The following is an 18,395-nucleotide window of genomic DNA, read 5'->3' as shown; positions in this document are numbered from 1 at the left end:
TAAGATGAAAAGCTAAACAATATTTGTCATTTGTTAACAATTCCATGATTACAGAATAAGTTTCATGGTATGGGCAGGTTTTCACCCTATAACCTTAATACCCCATAAATAAAAAAACAGTTAAACTAACTGACAGTGATTAAATTTAACAGCAACATATCACACACTAGATGCATTCTTTCAGTGAGCTGTGACATTTACATGCCCCTTGCGAACTGCCTTGTTTATTAACTTTACATGGTTAATATAGGCTACAGTAGCTTAATTGTTACTGGGCTCAGTTTCTAATTTTAGTTATTTTAATTTCTTCAAATAAAGAAGAACTATTCTGTTCACACATTACACACATGTGCCATTTGGATCACTTTACTTTATTGCTGTGATACTTGATGGAGGCATTTTTAAGTGTCATTCGCCATACATTTCCCTGGTAATCCGCATGCTTGTGTGTGGATATTGCGGTAATTAAATTAGTTTATCATGGATTTTTTTCTAGGATGTTTTATTTTCTTTATAGGCTTTCTTTCTTTTTTGGTCGTTAAAAGAAACATGCAGTAGCCTGGTGAAGAACAAAAGATGCCATAATAACCTAAGACTTGAAAGATTAAAATTGCAGTTGGTGTTTACAAAAGTAAAAGATGGCACCTGCCATTCTCAGGAAAAGAATTGCGTCCTTGAATTGGCAAAGCAAGATTTACTTCCTCTCTTTCAATTATGTTGCAACTCCAAATCAGATTTCTGCTGTTTGTGTCATTTTTGTAAATGCAATAGATACTTACGGGTATGGAAGTCCTCTAGTTATCTTTTTTACCTTGGCCTTAGAATGGTTTATTTAAAATCTGTTTTTTTATTTTAGGCAGCATTTTTAGAATAACAGCAGATACTCATTCCCAAACTGAAATGGAAGCCTGTTTGAATTCAACAGCTTTCTAGCCTTTAAAGTGAATAATTTAGGTCCTACTCATTGTAAAGAGCATTTGCTTCAGAAGGCTAGTATAGCAATTGATTTTCACTTGAAATCTTGTTGGCTTAAAAAAAGTGCATCATAATTTATCTCATGGAACAGTAGAATTATTTAATCAATTGTGTTGTTGTTTTCCTGCTCTCACTCAAGCTACTGCACATATGTCACTACAAACCCAGGTGGGTGTTGTAAGGTTTGATGTGACTACACGAAGGAGATGACACTACACTTGTTTCAAGTGGATCAGCTTCCACTCTTATTCAGAAATATCCCCAGGGCAGCTCTCCAACCTACAGACAGTAATGAAAAGAATAAACTAAAGTTTCAGAAATGAGGGCAATTAGTAACATTTACAATGGTTCTATTAGGTCTTTTAGTCTTAATTGGATAAGAAATAAATAATTAACTATTTAACATTGGATTTTGAGAGAAATACAGGAGGTGTATCCCACCACTCATCCCCTCCTAAAATATAGCCTAAACTTTACAACAGTATGAATGGGCCTATAGTGGATAGTGGGGGTGCTGCAGCTTAACTTCCAGAATCAGTCAACAGGAAATAAAAGGAGAGAGAAGTTCCTTGACACAGCTGTGCAAGCACTTAAATGAAAAGTAATCTTCAAGTTGCACTTTACAGTTCCATTTACGGTAGAGAATTATTTCAGAGAAGAGGCTAAGTCATTGACCAACAGGATCTCCAAGAGAAAGGCTCATCTTTGAGCTTTTCATCTTCCATTCCCCTTCATTTGTAGAACAATGCTACTCTTCGGTGCACAGCTTATATTTCAGAAGCTGGAGCAGTTACTGTTCCAGTCATGAAAATCGACTACAGTCCTGCAGGTACCAGCAAATGACTGTTTCTTTCTGTTTCATGTAGGATACATTATGCATAAGAGGAAAAAAACAACAACACAGAAAGGGTTTTCTTTGTATGGCTTATTCTAGAAATGCCACATTTCATCAACGTCCTTGTGGACAGCCAGCTCAAGAAATATAATCTTAATGGGTTCTACTAAACAGACTCTGAGATATTGGACCTCTGTTGCTTGTTGTAAAGAAGCACAATGCAAATAGGAACGGTTAAAGAAAGCCTTCCGAAATCATTCCAAAACACTTTTTCTTTTCCTGTTGCAGCTCAGCCACAAATTAAGTATACAAACACTGGTTCAGTGTTTGTCCTGGTGTGGCAGCACAAAAAGATGTTGTTCCACCCAAATCTGTCTGCTCCTCTGTGCGTTTCTGTCCACGAGGATCTGTAGTATTACATCAGTTGTGCGTGGCTCTGTAGTAGAGCCCCTGTTGCTGATGGGTGTTTAACTGTCATAGGTGGCAGCACGCACTGAAAGCGGGGTGAGACGCAGGACACAGGCGATGTCTCGGTCAGCCAGCAAGCGCAAGAGCAGGTTCTCCTCTCTCTGGGGGCTGGACACTACCTCAAAGAAGAAGACAAAAGGACGACCCAGCATCAATCAGGTTTGAATTCTTGTGCGGTCTCCCAAAATGGTACTCTTCCCTGTGGAGCCTGAAGTTAAAAAAATATCAGAAGCTACGCAAGGAAGGGTTGGGTAGTTTTCATTGGAGGTCCCCATTGAGAAAAGAGCTGGGTCATTGCTAGGAGTAGCCTTGGTGGGGCTTGAAAATCTATTAAATATTCTTGAACAGTAATGTTTATATTTATTGTTTTCATCTCTTATTTAACAAGTTAAGTCACTTTGAAAGAAATTCTTATTTCCAATGGTGACCAGGCCAAGAGATGCTTGTTGCTGTAGTAGGACCCCCTTTTTACCTCATAAAAGCTGCTTTAAACTGTTTGACTAGGTGTTCCCAATTTAAACTAACAAATGAAAATGGTGTTTAGAAAGCGCTGACATCCCTTTTAATGTGTGAGTGTCTTGGAAGGGGGGGAGGTGGAGCACTGTGGAAAATGTCAATCCCTTAGTCAAACAGTATAGCCATGTGGGTGCCCACTCCATAGCATCCTTGAATAAATGTCTTAGTGAAATTCCTGTCCCATAAGTAACTTGTGTTTCCAGGTGTTTACCGATGGTGTGGAGTCAGTGAAGACATCCCTGGACGGCATGTTTGAAGACGCAGCAAGCGAAAGCGTGGTAACCATCTGTTATTTACCATTTGAATCATTTTGAATTGTTTGAAATCCTGGGGAAGAAGCGGAACAGGACACTAGCTGATGTTTAGGTTTAAGAATTCAGAAAATCTGGGGATACAGTTTGGTTTATTAAAATCAGATTTTACTGGGTGTTGCAAACCCATGCAAAACATTATATTCAGAAGAAAACAATTTAAAAATATATAATAAAAAACAAATCCAAATTGAGGCCTTATTTCTTGTTTATCCTTTCATCTTATGTGTGTATATCATTTTGGAAAATATAATATTCTGTTGCATTTGTTCCTATACGAATAGGGTTGTTTATACGGTTCTCTTCCTGATGGGCTGCACTGATTCCTGTGTCCTTCTGCAATTTGAGCAAAATCGGTTAGAAACAATTTCTGTTTGGAAATGTCTCGGTGGTTTATTTCAGCCGTACCAAATTTCCAGGGCATATCGAATATATTAAAAACGGACAGATACACATAACATACTAAATGATTCTGAATTGATTTTAAAAAAATGGTTACAAAGACATTTTCAGAACTGACACAATAAAAAAAATGCTGTGTTTGTACTAAAAGTTAGCATCATATGTTGGCTTGTGATACCAATATTTCCATTGCTGTGAAATATTTTGATCTACCGCTGCCTTAGTGAACATAAAGCACTGGACTCCAGATGGCACCAGAATTGCTCCTCCATTGTTTCACATCCTGTGTGGTTTCCAGGGACAACTGTCACATTTTCATCTTCCGGGTTTTTTTTGTGCAAATACACTCGCTCAGTTCTCAAAAGCAAGTAACACACAAGAAAATAGCATTGTATTGTTTCATCTGGTGATTGCCTCCTTAAATGTGTGACTTCAGGCCTTAGCCATCTTAACCATAAACTGCTAGTGATTTAATCATTTAAATAGTTTAAATTACACTGAATGGCCCCAAGGCTGAGGTAAAAAAACGCACTCGCATGTACTTAATTAGAAGCCATTTAATTGCCTCCTTGAAAAATAAGGTTCAACTCCTAAATCAAAAAATAGAAAATATACTTTGCCATTGTTACTAAACCATTATCACCAAATGGGCTAGATGGACAGAGAGATCTTCTCTCCTTTTTTACCATTCTTATGTACTGATAGAGTTATTATCCCAGCTAAAAATTCACAATTAAATGTAGTCTTCTCACACAAAATGGAGCACAGCTCAGCAAATCGACAAACTAAGGAAACAGACCACAATATAGGAGAGAGCATCACAGGTAGAAACTAAGGTAAGAATGACACAAGTCAAATTTCTAAGGAAGGCTACTATTTTTCTTTTTTCAATCCCATGGCTATGTTTTCACCACTGAGGGTAAGAGGATGTCACTATGTGACTTTTTTTGACCAAAGATCAGTTTAAGGCCAGACAGGATGAACCAGGGATTTTGCTTTGTGTTTACACTAAGCTGACCTGGAGCCATGCTAAAAGCGGCCAATGTAAACAGGAGGCACGACATGAGTCTTGTTTCTGTTTACAATTGTGAGGCCTAGCTGACAAAAAGACCTTGACTTCCTGGTTTTAGAATTATTTGGGTCTGTGAGGAAGACTGATGGTGAAAAGGGTCAGATAATTGGAAGCTGTCAGTGTCTGGGTTTGTGCTGTTTGTTCTAGGTGGTGTTCTTATCATCAAAGGACACAGGTGATCTAAGAGACCTGATAGATGACCAGTAGACTAAACAGATAATGAGAAGGTGAAAGGCAGTAACCTTCTGCTTTTAATGGTCTGACATTGATTTGCGATAAGCAAATAACCAAATAATAGACTTACTACACTAGTGAATGGGTGTGCAGGGTCATACGGTCACTCCCTTCTTCAACAATTGAGCACAGAAAAGCAAGAGGGAATAAAAGAAAAAAGACATAGATAGTTTTGGTCTAATGTAATCACAATTTATCAGCCTGAATCAGTGCACTTAATTGACATTTAGTTTCTTTGTGAATATAGCACAAGATGTAAAAGTAGCCAAGTTTTATATCTTATGCGGAGAAGTACGTTTTGAAGTATTGTGACTAATTTTGATCTTTAGTATTTTGTGGCTAACATCCCTTTGCCCACCTTTTCAAATTGAAAACTAAATCAGTGTGTGTAAATAGTTTATTATCACATAATATTAGATAAGATAAGATCACTTTATTAGCCTTATACAGTTTCTTGCATTAGGAATTCGTCTTTTTCGCATACCCCAGCTCGCTCTCCATGAGACACACAGACACACAGACAGAGAGAAGCTTGGGGTCAGAGTGCAGGATCAGCCATTGTAGAGCACCCCTGGAGCAGTTGGGGTTAAGGGCCTTGGTCAGGGGCCCAACGGAGTAGCATTCCTCTGCCGGCCAAGGGTTTTGAGCAGGCAGCCTTCTAGCCACAGGCGCAGGTCCTTAGCCACAGTGCCACCGCTTTGTGGCCCTATATTATATAGCCATAATATATGACTTAAGAGGTGCAATAACAAGATAAAGTGGTATGCCTCACAGAATTACTCTTTTTGCAGAAGGAAAGTGAGGGGTCTTTGAAAAGCCTCCCCCAGCGCAATGCAGACAATGAAATTTGGGTCCCTGACTACCTCACTCCTTCCTGGGTCTGCCTCCCCAACGACAAGCCGGTACTAACAATAATCCAGCCCGAGGATTCCACACTTGACATTCTTGAAAAGGTTTGCAAGGTATGGATTACCTGACATTATTCATCTTTGTAAGCTTGTATAACTTTTCTATGTTAACAGTGCATTTTACAATACAGAATGGATTTCTTGTATTTCATTGTCCTTCAATAAATGATCAGTAAAATATTAACAACCTATTGAGCAAGATGGGGCCGATAGCCTTTCTATAGTCCTTTTGAGATTAATGTGTTCACATTTAAAACTAATATGTTAAACACACAATTAGGAAGTACACTTATAAGAGAAAATCTACTGCATTTTTTATGATTTAGATTGGTTAAATATAAAACCCAAGGATTGCATACAGCTGGTATGAGATTTCGTCATTACGTGTTACGGGACATTATGAAACCAGTGCAACAGAAATTTCTCTGCAGGATGAAAATATGTGGACCATATGTGGAATGATTTTGTGCTTACGCTGTATTTTTACACTTTATTTTTTTTAATTTGTGTTTTTTACAGCATATGTCTTAACAGGAATCTATTTTTTTAAACACCAGACTGTGATAGAATTGGGGCCATGTTCACAAACTATGAACTAGAAGGCTCTGTTTTCACAGGCATTGCAATATTGAAATATAATTTTTATACCATAGCAAATACAACATGTGCCCCCTGGTGGACATGTTAGTGTGCTCTGGTTTGTGCAGTGTCCAATGTTCTATTTGCATATGCACCTGATTTCATTGCACCAAGATGCACAGATTTTCACATTTGAATAACCCAATCAAATTTAAAGCATCCTATATGTGATGTATACTTCGGAGCTATTTAAGAGTACATTTTAAAATGCCCCAACTAATTTCTAAACAGATACACTGTCAAATAATTTAAAAGTTCAATTAAGAAATTCCTGAATGTACTATATTATATTGATCCAGAGCTGAAAAATGCTTTTTTCAGCTGTGCAGTGTTCTCCACTGGCGCACATATTGGTACAATCCCATCATCATTGTCCAATTCTCCTGTTTCGCCAGAACTCTTGTTCTGCTCAAGTCCTAAATAATACAGCTGGTGTAATTATGTACACCTGAATTTTACATTTTCACTTATGTGAAGAGACTGACTCATTTTGCCATAATTTATACCTTTTCAGTTTTCCCATTACTTAAATTAATGGAGAAGTTATTGCAAATTCGATTGACAAGCAGAATGATTTGTGGTTCAAGAGAATGAACTTTAAAAGCAAAATATTTAACGCTGCCTGCATTGTTTTGTCTGAGCTTTGTACCTCATTCCTGTTCAATTCTTACTTTTCTTCAATGTTCTATGTTCTTGTTATGTATTTTTTCCTCCCTTTTTTGAAGCATAATATGTTTTATTGTTTCTTTTGAACCCGGGACATAAACACCTTTACAGATTTAAAAGAAATATTTTAAATTATAGATTTAAAGATTTAAAAGAAGGAGTTCTCCCTACAGTTTGATACCACCTCTTGGAAGAAAGAGAAACAAATATCTTGACATCTCACTTTGTCGGCATCACAGGCTCCAGTCACGATAGGGTTAGGCAAGGGGGTACAATGCCAGTCCTAGAGCCTGGTTTTCTTCACCTAAGCATGTAATTACCTAATTGAACTCATTATTTTGTTATTGGCCTTTCCTTGTTCTTGAGACCTATAAAACCTGTTGGATAAAAGACCATGAGGACCACAGTTGAACAATCCTAGAGTGAAAACAAAGAGCTCAAAAAACAAAGAGGTGGCTCTGCGCTGAGCTGTATTCCCTGTAGAAAATGCTGGCATTGGCCCAGGTAAACCCTTTGAGTAAAGCAAAGGGTTTGTAGCAGTAGTGATCTCTCCCACTCCCGCAGGCTGATTGGCTTATGTTGGGATATGGAGAACAAAGGAAGGTGTCATTCTCATGATAGTTAATCTGTTGGTCACCATCATGCCCAGACCGGCACCTTCTAGTTAGGACATGGTAGCATCTGGCAGCATCTAGCAGTTCACAGTCAAAACATTTTCCAGAAAAGACATTTTGTATTTGACTGTAGGTTAAAAAAGACTAATTTGTGTAACTCTGAGTAAGTCAAGATGGTACTGTTTACCATCTTAACAGCTTTAGGAGGTACTTTTTATTGTAGTAATGAAAATCATGAGTACGCTGCGCAGTGCTGCATTTTAAATTGGGAAACTACAGTATCTAGCCTATATAGAGGGCATTTCCTTCCTACTCCTTCCAATTCCTTTTTTGAATTGAAAGTGAAAAGTGAAAGTAATAGTATAGTACTTCATCCTGTGAAGTAAAACATTGCCAATACATTCCATGTTCTTCACAATTTCCACCCTCTGTCTCTGATGTGATTCACCATCCACATTATTGCACAGTATTGTATGTCCTGCACGAATTACCTTTCTCTGTACCATCTTAGGAATAATGCATCGGTCATACCAGATCATTTTCAATGTGTATTTTGCTTTCCCTATTGACATCTCATATTTTTTGTTCTCTTTTTTTTCCTCTATCATGCTTTGTTAAATTCTCATTTTTGATTGTTTGATCAACATCATTTCACATCGCCACAAGAATTAAGACCCTGGCAGATCTGGTACAGTAATTGTTCTAAAACCAACAATCAAATATCCAGCAGTATCATCTTGATTACAGGTTTCTCTGTACTCTCCAAATGAGTGTTGAATTTTCACAAATCTGATTAGACTTCTGCTTTGCCAACTGTTAGACATTTTGTTCAGCGTGCGTTGTGGAAGTCTTAAACCTGGAATAGGAGGTACTGCTTCGCTAGATATTTGATTTTCGTGTTTGTGAATGGTCTGACTTAATTCATTTCTAGAGTGATGATGTATGGCTCTGTTTGATGTGTTTGTTCTTTATGTTAAATGTTCTGTAATGCATGTAGATTTCATGAACTAATTGGTGAGGAATCTAATGTTCTCACTGATTTTATTTAAGGCTCACCAGCTGGATCCTGCCAAACACTACATACGGCTGAAGTTTTTAATTGAAAACCAAGTGCAATTTTATAACCCCAAACTAGAGGAAGACATCAGTGATTTGGTAAGCATGCATAAACTGGTAAATTAATCTGATTATGGATGGAAACTGATATTTGAAAACTGTTGTTTTAATCTAAACTCCTTTATATTAGTTGTTCACTGTTAAAACTGAACAGTTTTAACCTGTCACACATTTACACATTACGCATTGTGAATCTTAATACTTTCAAGAGAATTTTGCTTCATTCAAATGGAAAACGTCACTTTTCCAAGGAGAGAAATAACTAATTTTAGTGTGCATATAACTTTTGGTATGGTCAAAATTAAAAACATTACATTCAAACACTCAAGGTTGAAAGCTTTTTTATGTAAGCACATTTTTTATTCATGCATCATGCTCTTTAAGAAGCTGGTGACAGCTTTTGAAATTTCATATTGTTTTAACCAGAAATTCGTCTTGTGACGACCTTTGGGATGTGGCTGTTTCACTTTTCAGATCTTCAGTTTTTCTCGAATGCTTTACATTCAATGTACAGTACTTACACAAAAAAGCATCATCTAGAAAATGTCAGCTGAGACCAAACTGTTATAAAAGTGTCACTCAATCCTTATATTATTAATAAGCCATTAAATGAGTGAAAATAAGTATTATGCTCCTCCAAATATTAGGCAGGGAGAAAAAACCCACCTAGAACGTTTTGCACCAGTGATACCAACCCCAGACTTGGACATGTACATTACAAAATAACATTGAACCATTATGAAGGTCAATATGTAAAGGAGCTTAATGTTAACAACTGTTTGATCATTCATTAAGTCACCTGAAAATGATATGTTAATGTAGGCAAATGACAGCATTAAGTGACATTATTACAACAATGCAAAGCTATGAATGGATTGTGGAGTAAAATATGAGAAGTATCCAAGGGGACCTCTATCTTGTGTGTAAAGTTCTCTATATTGGTATAGCCTGACACTTCAGTGCCATAGCAATGAAAGCTATAAACAAGCATCTACCTGGGTTATAGCTGCAAGTGGGTCAGTTCTGATAGCTTTATCTTTTCGTAGTACACTAGATTCTCTACCTGAAGGATATGTCTCTTTAAAGATCAAATTGTTGGTCTTGTACTTGTGTCCCCTACTGTTTGCTAGTGAAAGCAGTAGCTACTGCAGCACTGTCAAGCTCATTTACTCCATGACTGAAGATTAGCCAAGCGTACTTCGTATGTCAGCTTTGACATATTTCACACGTCCCTTCTGGTGTGTGAGAGTGCTGCTGAAGCACAGTTCTTTGTAAGGATCACACTTTTTTTACCTGAGTGCATAGCATCTTGTAAATTAAAGTTTTTAAATATACAGACATGGAAAGAATTTTTTCTAATGTCTGCTCTGCAATTTAGCTAACAAGCCAAAGTACTATATTTGTAGCTCATTCAAGATATCGCCTTTTTACTTGTCTGCCTAATCTCTAGTAGAAAATGTAATTTTTGAATTGTGTTCAGAATGAATTAAGCATTAAACAGAAGCCTTTGTCTTCCACTTCCCACTTCTGTAGATTATAACTTGTTACTTTTTGATATTTGATTTTGAGGTGATAGACAAATAACACATACTGTATGTGCTCTGGAAATCTCCTTTTTGTGATGGTCATCTGTATTATCAGACAAATGCCTTTATAATTGCATTAGAAACCTATTACTGTAGGAAACCAAAATGTAGTGAAGATGTATTATGAAAGAAAGCTAAACAAGCCATTTCCCTCGGTACCTGGAGCACTGATATTTCTATAATGAAATGCTGTTAACTATGACAGTCACTAGGTGGCAGTAGTTAGATATGTTGCGTTTTGAGTGCATTGAGGAGTAGGACTGTGCTGGTGTTCCTGGCCAGAACTAACAAGATGAATATGAACACATAACACTAGTAGTAAGGATGTGAAGTTCAAGGATGGCATTGTTAGGTGTCCAGATTTAAGAAGTTAGTCACAGATTATAAAATTGAATTTATCTGAGTAGCTCTTGAAATGCAAGGAACCTTATTTGAAAAATTGCCATTAATGTAGAAGTGGCTAGACTAGCACTGCTTAAAACTCGTTTATTAGGTTATCCTGTCATTTATGTCACTGCAAGTTATGTGTACAGCCAACTGGAAATTTTTACAGCCACTCCACCTACTAGTTAGCTGCAAATATTGCAAATGCAAATGCAAAACACTGGAATGGTGTCGCCCACATATGAAATGCATCGTTAGAGCAGAAAGTGGCTTAGCAACACAGCTGGTACTATTAAGCACCACTTTTAAGGCAAAGCCTGATGCAAAAATAGCATAATGCCTTTTTCACATTTCAGTGAAAAAATACATCTGAATTTGAATTGTCAATGTAGAAACAACGTGCAGCCATATCATAGAGCAGCGATCATTTTCCACAGTCTCTTACCTTGAGATGCAATAGTCTTAAGAGTGTTTTTTAAGATCAAATCTCTGCAGTTGTCTCCCATGACTACTTGCTCCTTAGGTATTTTATTTATTCTTGCTGCTGGTTTGCAGCTCCTTATGTAAAGATTAAGAGTCATTGCAGAGTTGCTTTGACCTGGTATGTATTCTGTTTTGATCCACACCAGGGATCAGTAGCTTTCTGACAATGGATGTGTGGATTATGTATAAAGAGACCCCAATAAATTGTGCAAAAGCAGTAAATAGGTTTTTGCAAGATTATGAAACTTAATGTGAGGTGCTCTGTTGTTACCTGCTAAGTGAATGTTAATGGATGTGCATCCCCATTCTAAATGAAACTTTGTATCCAGGAAAGTGGTAACTAGCTTGTTAATAGATAGATACTTTATTAATCCCGTGAGGGAAATTGCAGAGCAACAGCAGCTTAGCACAGTCAACACAGCACAGTGTAACGAAATGATACAGTAATACAACAATACAGTACATACAATACAGTCAGTAAAAAGAGTTGCTCACAGTAAAGAATATACAAAAAAAACAGAACAGTACTCAAAAAGCTGTATTGCACATTATAAATATAAAATTATATTGCACAAGTCCCTAGCATATATTGCACAAAAACAGTTGTAAACAGGAAAACCATATGTAAGCAGAGAGTTTAATGTTAAGTCCAAAAACAGGTCAATGTTAATCACTAGTAATAAATTGAGTATGCAGCATTATGAGTATGAGAAGTAATTTGTGAAATTTTGGCTCTCTTTCTTGCGGAGCCTGTCACAGTTTACTGTCAATGACAAAGAAGGCTGCATTTCTAAGTGAGTCTATTATTAGACTGTTTTTTATTAATGCAAATGTGGTCTTCACCTCAAAATGGGAGCTGCACACGTCTTCATTAGTAACAATCAACCTTCTAACAGCCTTGTAAAGTGCAAAATCCTGTTCTGTGCGATATTGTGACGCAGAGGGCCCAAGCTGGTATTTATTACAGATGTCAGAGTTTGAAAGATCAAAGCATTGTTCTTACTGTGACCACAAACAAGAACATGAATTAATCAAGAGTCCCTTCTGACTGTTTTATAATAATGAGATTAATCCACAAACCTTTTTCCTTGCAGCTGTACAAGGAAATCGAAATTTGTTCCAAAACTACAAACCTGGTCCAGTTTGACCGTGATGAGTCGTCCACTGTTGGTTATGGTAAGCATGGTATTGACTCCAAAGGCAAGGCAGGGAAAAACAGTACCAACAAGTATGTCCGTTAATTTAATACACATTCTGATACAGAAAGGGACACAAGTATTTATAAATATTTTTTCACTCCTGCACTACAACACTAAAATTGCAGAAGTTATAATTCTATTCAACTTCTGTGTATTCAATCGTGCTTTTAAGCATTGAGATAAAAGCCAAATGAACTTTAGGCTTCGGTTTTTCTAATATGCTTTTGGACAAATAAAACATCTTTCAAGCTTCTAACTGCTGTACATCTTTCTTATAAAGCATGACGAAGCCTTCAAATTGGCCTCTGCTAGACATTCATTTGACACAAGTCCTACAGTGGAGCGTTATAGTCATAAAAGAGTTGGGCAGCTGTGAATGCGAGGCCAATTAAAGATCTTCCCACACATGTACACTGCCTCGCTTTTGTCTTCTTTGGTGATGGAAATAAAATTGAAAGGGAAGCTCTGGAAATCCGAAGGTTTTGAGTGTGCGGGTGAGATTTGCAATTTGAAGGTGCGAATTAGGTATTTAATGGCCCAAAGCTCTAATCATGTCATTAGACTTCACTGTTGTTAGCTGGTTTAAATATACTTCTATACTTAATATGCTTCAAAAATATTCTTTCTAGGTTTCTCTGTTTCTGTTGTGGAGGAGGAGGGTGTGCAGAGGTTATACATCACACATGTGAAGGATGGCGGATTAGCATCTGCTAAAGGTACTTTGATTAAACGTTTCACCTGTTGTCCAGAGTACAGATTTCTCATGGGCATAAGCAGTGGAAGACAGCGTCTTAAATAAGTTTTCATTGTTTTGCATCAGTTTCACTCCAGATTGCTGCTTACTGTGCAGAATTTGCCAATAAACAAGCAGCACATTTTCACCCATGTAGATTAAATTTGTCACTAATAATAATACTACTACTACTACTACTACTACTACTACTAATAATAATAATAATAATAATAATAATAATAATAATAAACTTTAGTTTATACAGTGTCTTTAAAGGTGGCTTCTCAAAGCGCTTGGTTGAATGACTAGACTCCAAATGTATTAATTATAATTAATTGTATTATTTTCACTAAATGGAAACTGTGTTTTAGGTTTTGTTCTGGGCTTCTTTAAAGCCTCTGTTAAGGGTTAAGCTTTGGAACACACTTTATGTTATGTTTATTCTTTAGGTTTTAAACTTTAGGAAGTATAACTACAGATGGACATGTCCAGTTTTTTTTATTTGTTTTTACAAAAGTAGAAGCATAGCTCCATGCAAAAAAAGTAATTTCCCAGGTATTTTCTTTAGGTCTAAAATCAGGCGATGAAATTCTGCATCTGAATGGCAAAGATTCCAGCAGCCTCATCTTGCCAGACATGAAGGCGGCTTTTTCCCAGTCTTCGCTGTCCTTGGCCACCAGTACAGTCCCTGCTGTGGAAAAGCACCAGCTCTGCTCCCGGCCCCTGCGACGCTCAGATGGAGAGGATGAACAGCGCACAGACATATTTTCTCAAAGCCAAGGTTAGAGGAAACAAGGTTCACCTGTGCGCAATGAAGCAGACAGCGGAACATTTTGCATTACTGCAAAGAAGGGGCTACATAGGATGAACACCACAGAATCTAACTGCAGCTCAATTAAGCAATCATCCTGTGTTTTCGGATTCTGATCCAGTTTGTCTCAGTATTTGCCTACATGCATATGTAACCTTTACTATAATGCAAAGGGAAGCAAATAAACAATAATATGGTCAATAGAAGAAGCAGGAATAGCTGTGCTGGAGAATTCCAAGAGCAAATATTGTACAGTAATTACTATTTTTTTTTAAATGAAGCATTCTTGTATATATTGAAAGCTCAAGTTCATATTAGAGACTTTTCAAAGACTTTTTAAATCTGTTTTCTATTAAACATTTATTTTCTTAATTTATACAAAATATAATGTATACTGGGGCAGTGGCACAGTGGTTAGCATTGGTGTTGTTTAGTGTGGGTTTCCTGCAGGTGCTCTTGTTTCCTCTGCTGTCCAAAGACATATTGGTAGGTTGATTGGCTTTTGGGAAAATTGGCCCTGGTGTAAGTGTATGCGTGTCAACAGTGTATCCTGCCTTGCACCTGTTGCTTGCTGGGATAGTGTTTTGCTTTCCCACAACCCTGTGTTGGATGAAGTGGTTATAAAATGGGGGGATAAAAATCACAGAAGAACACGTACAGAAAACTAGCTCAGACCCTAAAAAGGAAAAGAGGTGAATTTGAGCATTTTTAAGAAAGAAATATCATCTGACCATAATATCTCATGTTTTGCATGGACAAAATGAGGTCTAGCTGTACATGGTTTCGTAAGGACAGTTTCTACTAATAAATTCAGCCAGTGTCTCAATCTGTATTCAACGTTTTTATTAATTGTTAGTGGTATGAATCTGTTTATTCTTGATTGTGAGTTGTGAATGAATTGTGAATTGCATGGCTCTTGTCATTTTCATTTTTTACTTTTCATTCCTATCCATACATCATGTTAACTACTGGGGAATTTTGATTTGCTTTTTTCCAGAAGACATCCTTGATGATGGGGCAGTTCTCTGCCTGGGGAGCCCAGGAGACAGTCTTAGTCTTGAGGATGAAACGGAGCCCTCTGGTGAAGCTGTAGAACTTAAGCGGGTGAGCGTGGGATGTGATACACCTCGACAAACTGAGTGTCAGCTTTAATTAGTATTAAGCTTTCTGCTATTTGACTGTTTAATAGAGTTTTCTTTTATTGGTTTTATTTTTCTAAAAGAGTATGATTAAATAATTGACTACACACTACCATTGGGTTTCTGGAAGTGGAGAACAACATGCTTAGGACATTACAGTTACATTTTCTAATCCAACGGGGTATTTCTTGAAAACAGAGCAGTGAGTAAGAGAGTTTTTGATTGCCCAGACTCCGACGTTTCTGGTGGGTCATCTATACATTGAACCAGGGCTAGAGTAAAATCTCTCAGGGGGCTCATGTCCTATACATAGATGGCAAGGAAGCGAAGTATTGCACTAACATAGATTCAAATGTATAGATGTCTGATTTTCTGAAGTAGAAAGGTAAGGAGTTAAAAGTATAGGTCTTAAAAAAATAACAACTGTGTTTCCTTAATGACAAGATACGTTGGTGTTCATTCCTGCTGTGTTCAAACTCTTCATCTGCAGTTACATTACTAACTGCATGAAGTGTTTAATCTGTACAGGCCCGCATACTGGCATTGTGGGGCCAGCTTCTGCCTGTTTTAGTTTTAGTATTACAGTACAAATAAAGAAGTCCAGAAAGTGGTGCATTGAAAGCATAAGGGAGTGTTTTTTCTCTCCGTTTGATTTCAGTGACCTTTAATTTCAAGGCATTTGATGAAGATCCTTGAGAAGCAGCAGCAGATGTGAGAAGTTAACGGCTATATCGGCTGATTGTCACAAGTCCCCCTCCCCCAAGGATGTGGGAGTGTGCACAAGGAGTGTAGAACAGAGTCAGGCAGCTCAGTGACAAGGCTGAATATAACATGGGAACAGAAAGGGGCTCTGAGCCCAAGCCATTCAATTGCCAAAGGTCGGTTAGCTGATAGCTGGTAAATAGAGCCGATACAAGGGACAAAAGCAGCGATAACCTTTGCAAGTCATCAGAAGAATAGGATCAGCCATTCTGAAGTATGCATGATTGCAGTAGCCTAAACCCATGGTTTTTGCTTGCACATGTGGAAATATGCATGTTGGATTTGCTTGCTTGCATTTTGTTGTCTGTCATCCATGTTAAAGTGCTGTAGTAAGGAGATGGCTTTTGACAGAATTACCAAGCCTGGGCAAATAGTTAAATGAGGTGTTATGGTCATTTCATTGCCAGTGATGTATGTGATCTATGGACCTGATCAAGAACAAGTGTGTTTTTGTCCTCATCTTAATAGTTTAAGTGGAAGTATGCATCATCTGAATTTCCCTCTCTTTTTTTGTGTTTTCACATGAAGCTACAATACATGGTGACATTTGATTTTTTTTTTTTGCTGTTTATTAAAAAATAGTTTGCACTTGAGCTGAAATCATAAATTCTAAACGGACAATGTTGAAGGAGGACACCTGAGTTGCCCATGTTAATCCTTATAAAATAAGGAATGCATCTTAGTTTGCTCTTCCCTATAGTCTCCTAAAAGTAAACCCAGAACATGCCACATTTAAGTTCATAGTTTTTTATAATGTTGAATTTCCCACACCACATTATTACAAGGAAAAAAACGTGCAGATTTATTCGTTGTTCTTCACTGTAGACGGTTTCTGCAGTGTCATCAGCCTGTTCGGTCTTTGTCTCTGACACTCTCCTTGGCAGCATTCTGCAAAAAAATATCAATAATCAGCTGGCATTTCTGGTCTGTATTCAAAAAGGCCATCTGCCGCAAGATAAATCTCGTTTTCGCTCACCATAATTTATTCAACGTGGGCTGCACAAGAAAAAATCTGATGTAAACATATTTCTGATAAATGGTCAGCATTAACTCATATACTGTATTACCTTTAGTGTTGCCTGCTTTTTAAATGAGAGTGCATGTTCGATACTATATTCTCTATTTGAATGTACATTTTTATGACAACTATGAGCTGTAACATCCATACACTGTAAACAGAGTGGGAGTCCTTTTATTAAAGGGAATAATTGCTTTGGCTGATTAATTGGATGGATAGTGCAATTTTCCCTTGTTGCCTTTGTTGTGATGTTGATTTTGCTTTTTGTAAGTTACTGTGGGATAAACTGTATACATAACAGTCTGAGACATAGATCTTTTGCAAAGTCAAAGGATGCCTGTGCAATTTATGTTTTCTGACACTTCAAAAAAGACTTAAGAGTGATTGATCATACTTACTTCTTATAAATATTTTAAATCACATATCCCAAAAATATATTGATATTTCTGTACTGTACATTTGGGAAATGGTGGAGTTAACAAAAATATGGGGGGTGACTTAACTAAAAGACTATACAATAGTTTTGTACAGTATATGCAATTTTCAATCCATCCATAACAGGACACTTATTCCAGGTTAGGCTCTTGGCAACTTGGAAGCTGTCCCAGGGTCCCGAATGGGACTTCAGTTCTTTGTCTGAAAATTTAAAAATGCCAACTGACCTAGCCAGCACGACTTTGATAGGTGGAAGGAGAGTGGCACACTTACTGAAAACCCATGTAAACATGCAGAGCACATGCAAACTCCACACAGATGGTCCCCAGGTCAGCAATAAACCCAAGATTTAAGAGGCAGCAGTGCTGTCAATTTGAATGCTAATTTGAGCCAAAGCATAATTAAAATGCTAGGCCAGTTCAAATTCTTAAGGAATGACCTTACAAAACAGCACACAAGGTCAAGATAAGTCATTTGGGGGGAAAAGAAATACATAGTTAGCTCTTCATGGTGATAAGAGTGAAAATCTGTCACATCACACAGCCAGCCTTCCGAGCGACAACAGAGAATTGGCATTTGAACTGACTCATGTTTAATATTTGCATGAGGATTTTCAGTTTTTCTCTGCTGATTGTAAATTTAAAACACCAGGAGGTGTGTGAGTGTTGGGTAAGGCCCAGGACTCCAGCAGAATATTCAATGAACTCTGAGAACTACACTCCTGTGGTATATTTTAGTAGTAACAGACAGCTGTGAAACAGAATCTGTGAAAATTGTAGTGTAAATGGTAGATGGTAAGCAAAATGCAATCTTCAAAGGCTTGGAAGGCTGTAAACTTGAAGAGAAGAAAGGGATTTGTTTCATGTTTAGGTTTAACAATTTCACTTACCATACAGTGAAAGAATAACTTGATATGAAGACTACACCCACATTTAGTATTGCTTCTCTAGTATGAACCTAGACAGCATGGTTTTGTTATTGCTCTTGCTGGAGCCTTATATATGAGGATAACAACTATTTTAAAACCTCTGTTGATAATGTTTCTGGATCTTGGACACTTATTGTTCCTGTTTTTATAATTGGATTAAC

General features: G+C 37.3%; 1 protein-coding gene across 5 annotated transcripts in view; it reads left to right on the top strand.

Moving 5' to 3' along the window:
* tiam1a (TIAM Rac1 associated GEF 1a) overlaps nt 1–18,395 on the top strand; it is a 122,115-nt gene that overhangs the window by 75,451 nt on the left and 28,269 nt on the right. For all 5 annotated transcript variants that reach the window (XM_015341982.2, XM_015341983.2, XM_015341985.2 and 2 more), the window contains 8 exons: nt 2,291–2,437; nt 2,998–3,072; nt 5,605–5,775; nt 8,691–8,795; nt 12,304–12,385; nt 13,038–13,124; nt 13,710–13,922; nt 14,950–15,056. In XM_015341982.2, coding sequence (XP_015197468.2) covers nt 2,291–2,437; nt 2,998–3,072; nt 5,605–5,775; nt 8,691–8,795; nt 12,304–12,385; nt 13,038–13,124; nt 13,710–13,922; nt 14,950–15,056 — 987 coding nt within the window. The remainder of the gene's footprint in view (nt 1–2,290; nt 2,438–2,997; nt 3,073–5,604; nt 5,776–8,690; nt 8,796–12,303; nt 12,386–13,037; nt 13,125–13,709; nt 13,923–14,949; nt 15,057–18,395) is intronic.

Source organism: Lepisosteus oculatus, chromosome 5 (genome assembly GCF_040954835.1).
Source record: "Lepisosteus oculatus isolate fLepOcu1 chromosome 5, fLepOcu1.hap2, whole genome shotgun sequence".
NCBI lineage: Eukaryota > Metazoa > Chordata > Actinopteri > Semionotiformes > Lepisosteidae > Lepisosteus > Lepisosteus oculatus.
This window is presented reverse-complemented; position numbering and strand designations above follow the sequence as displayed.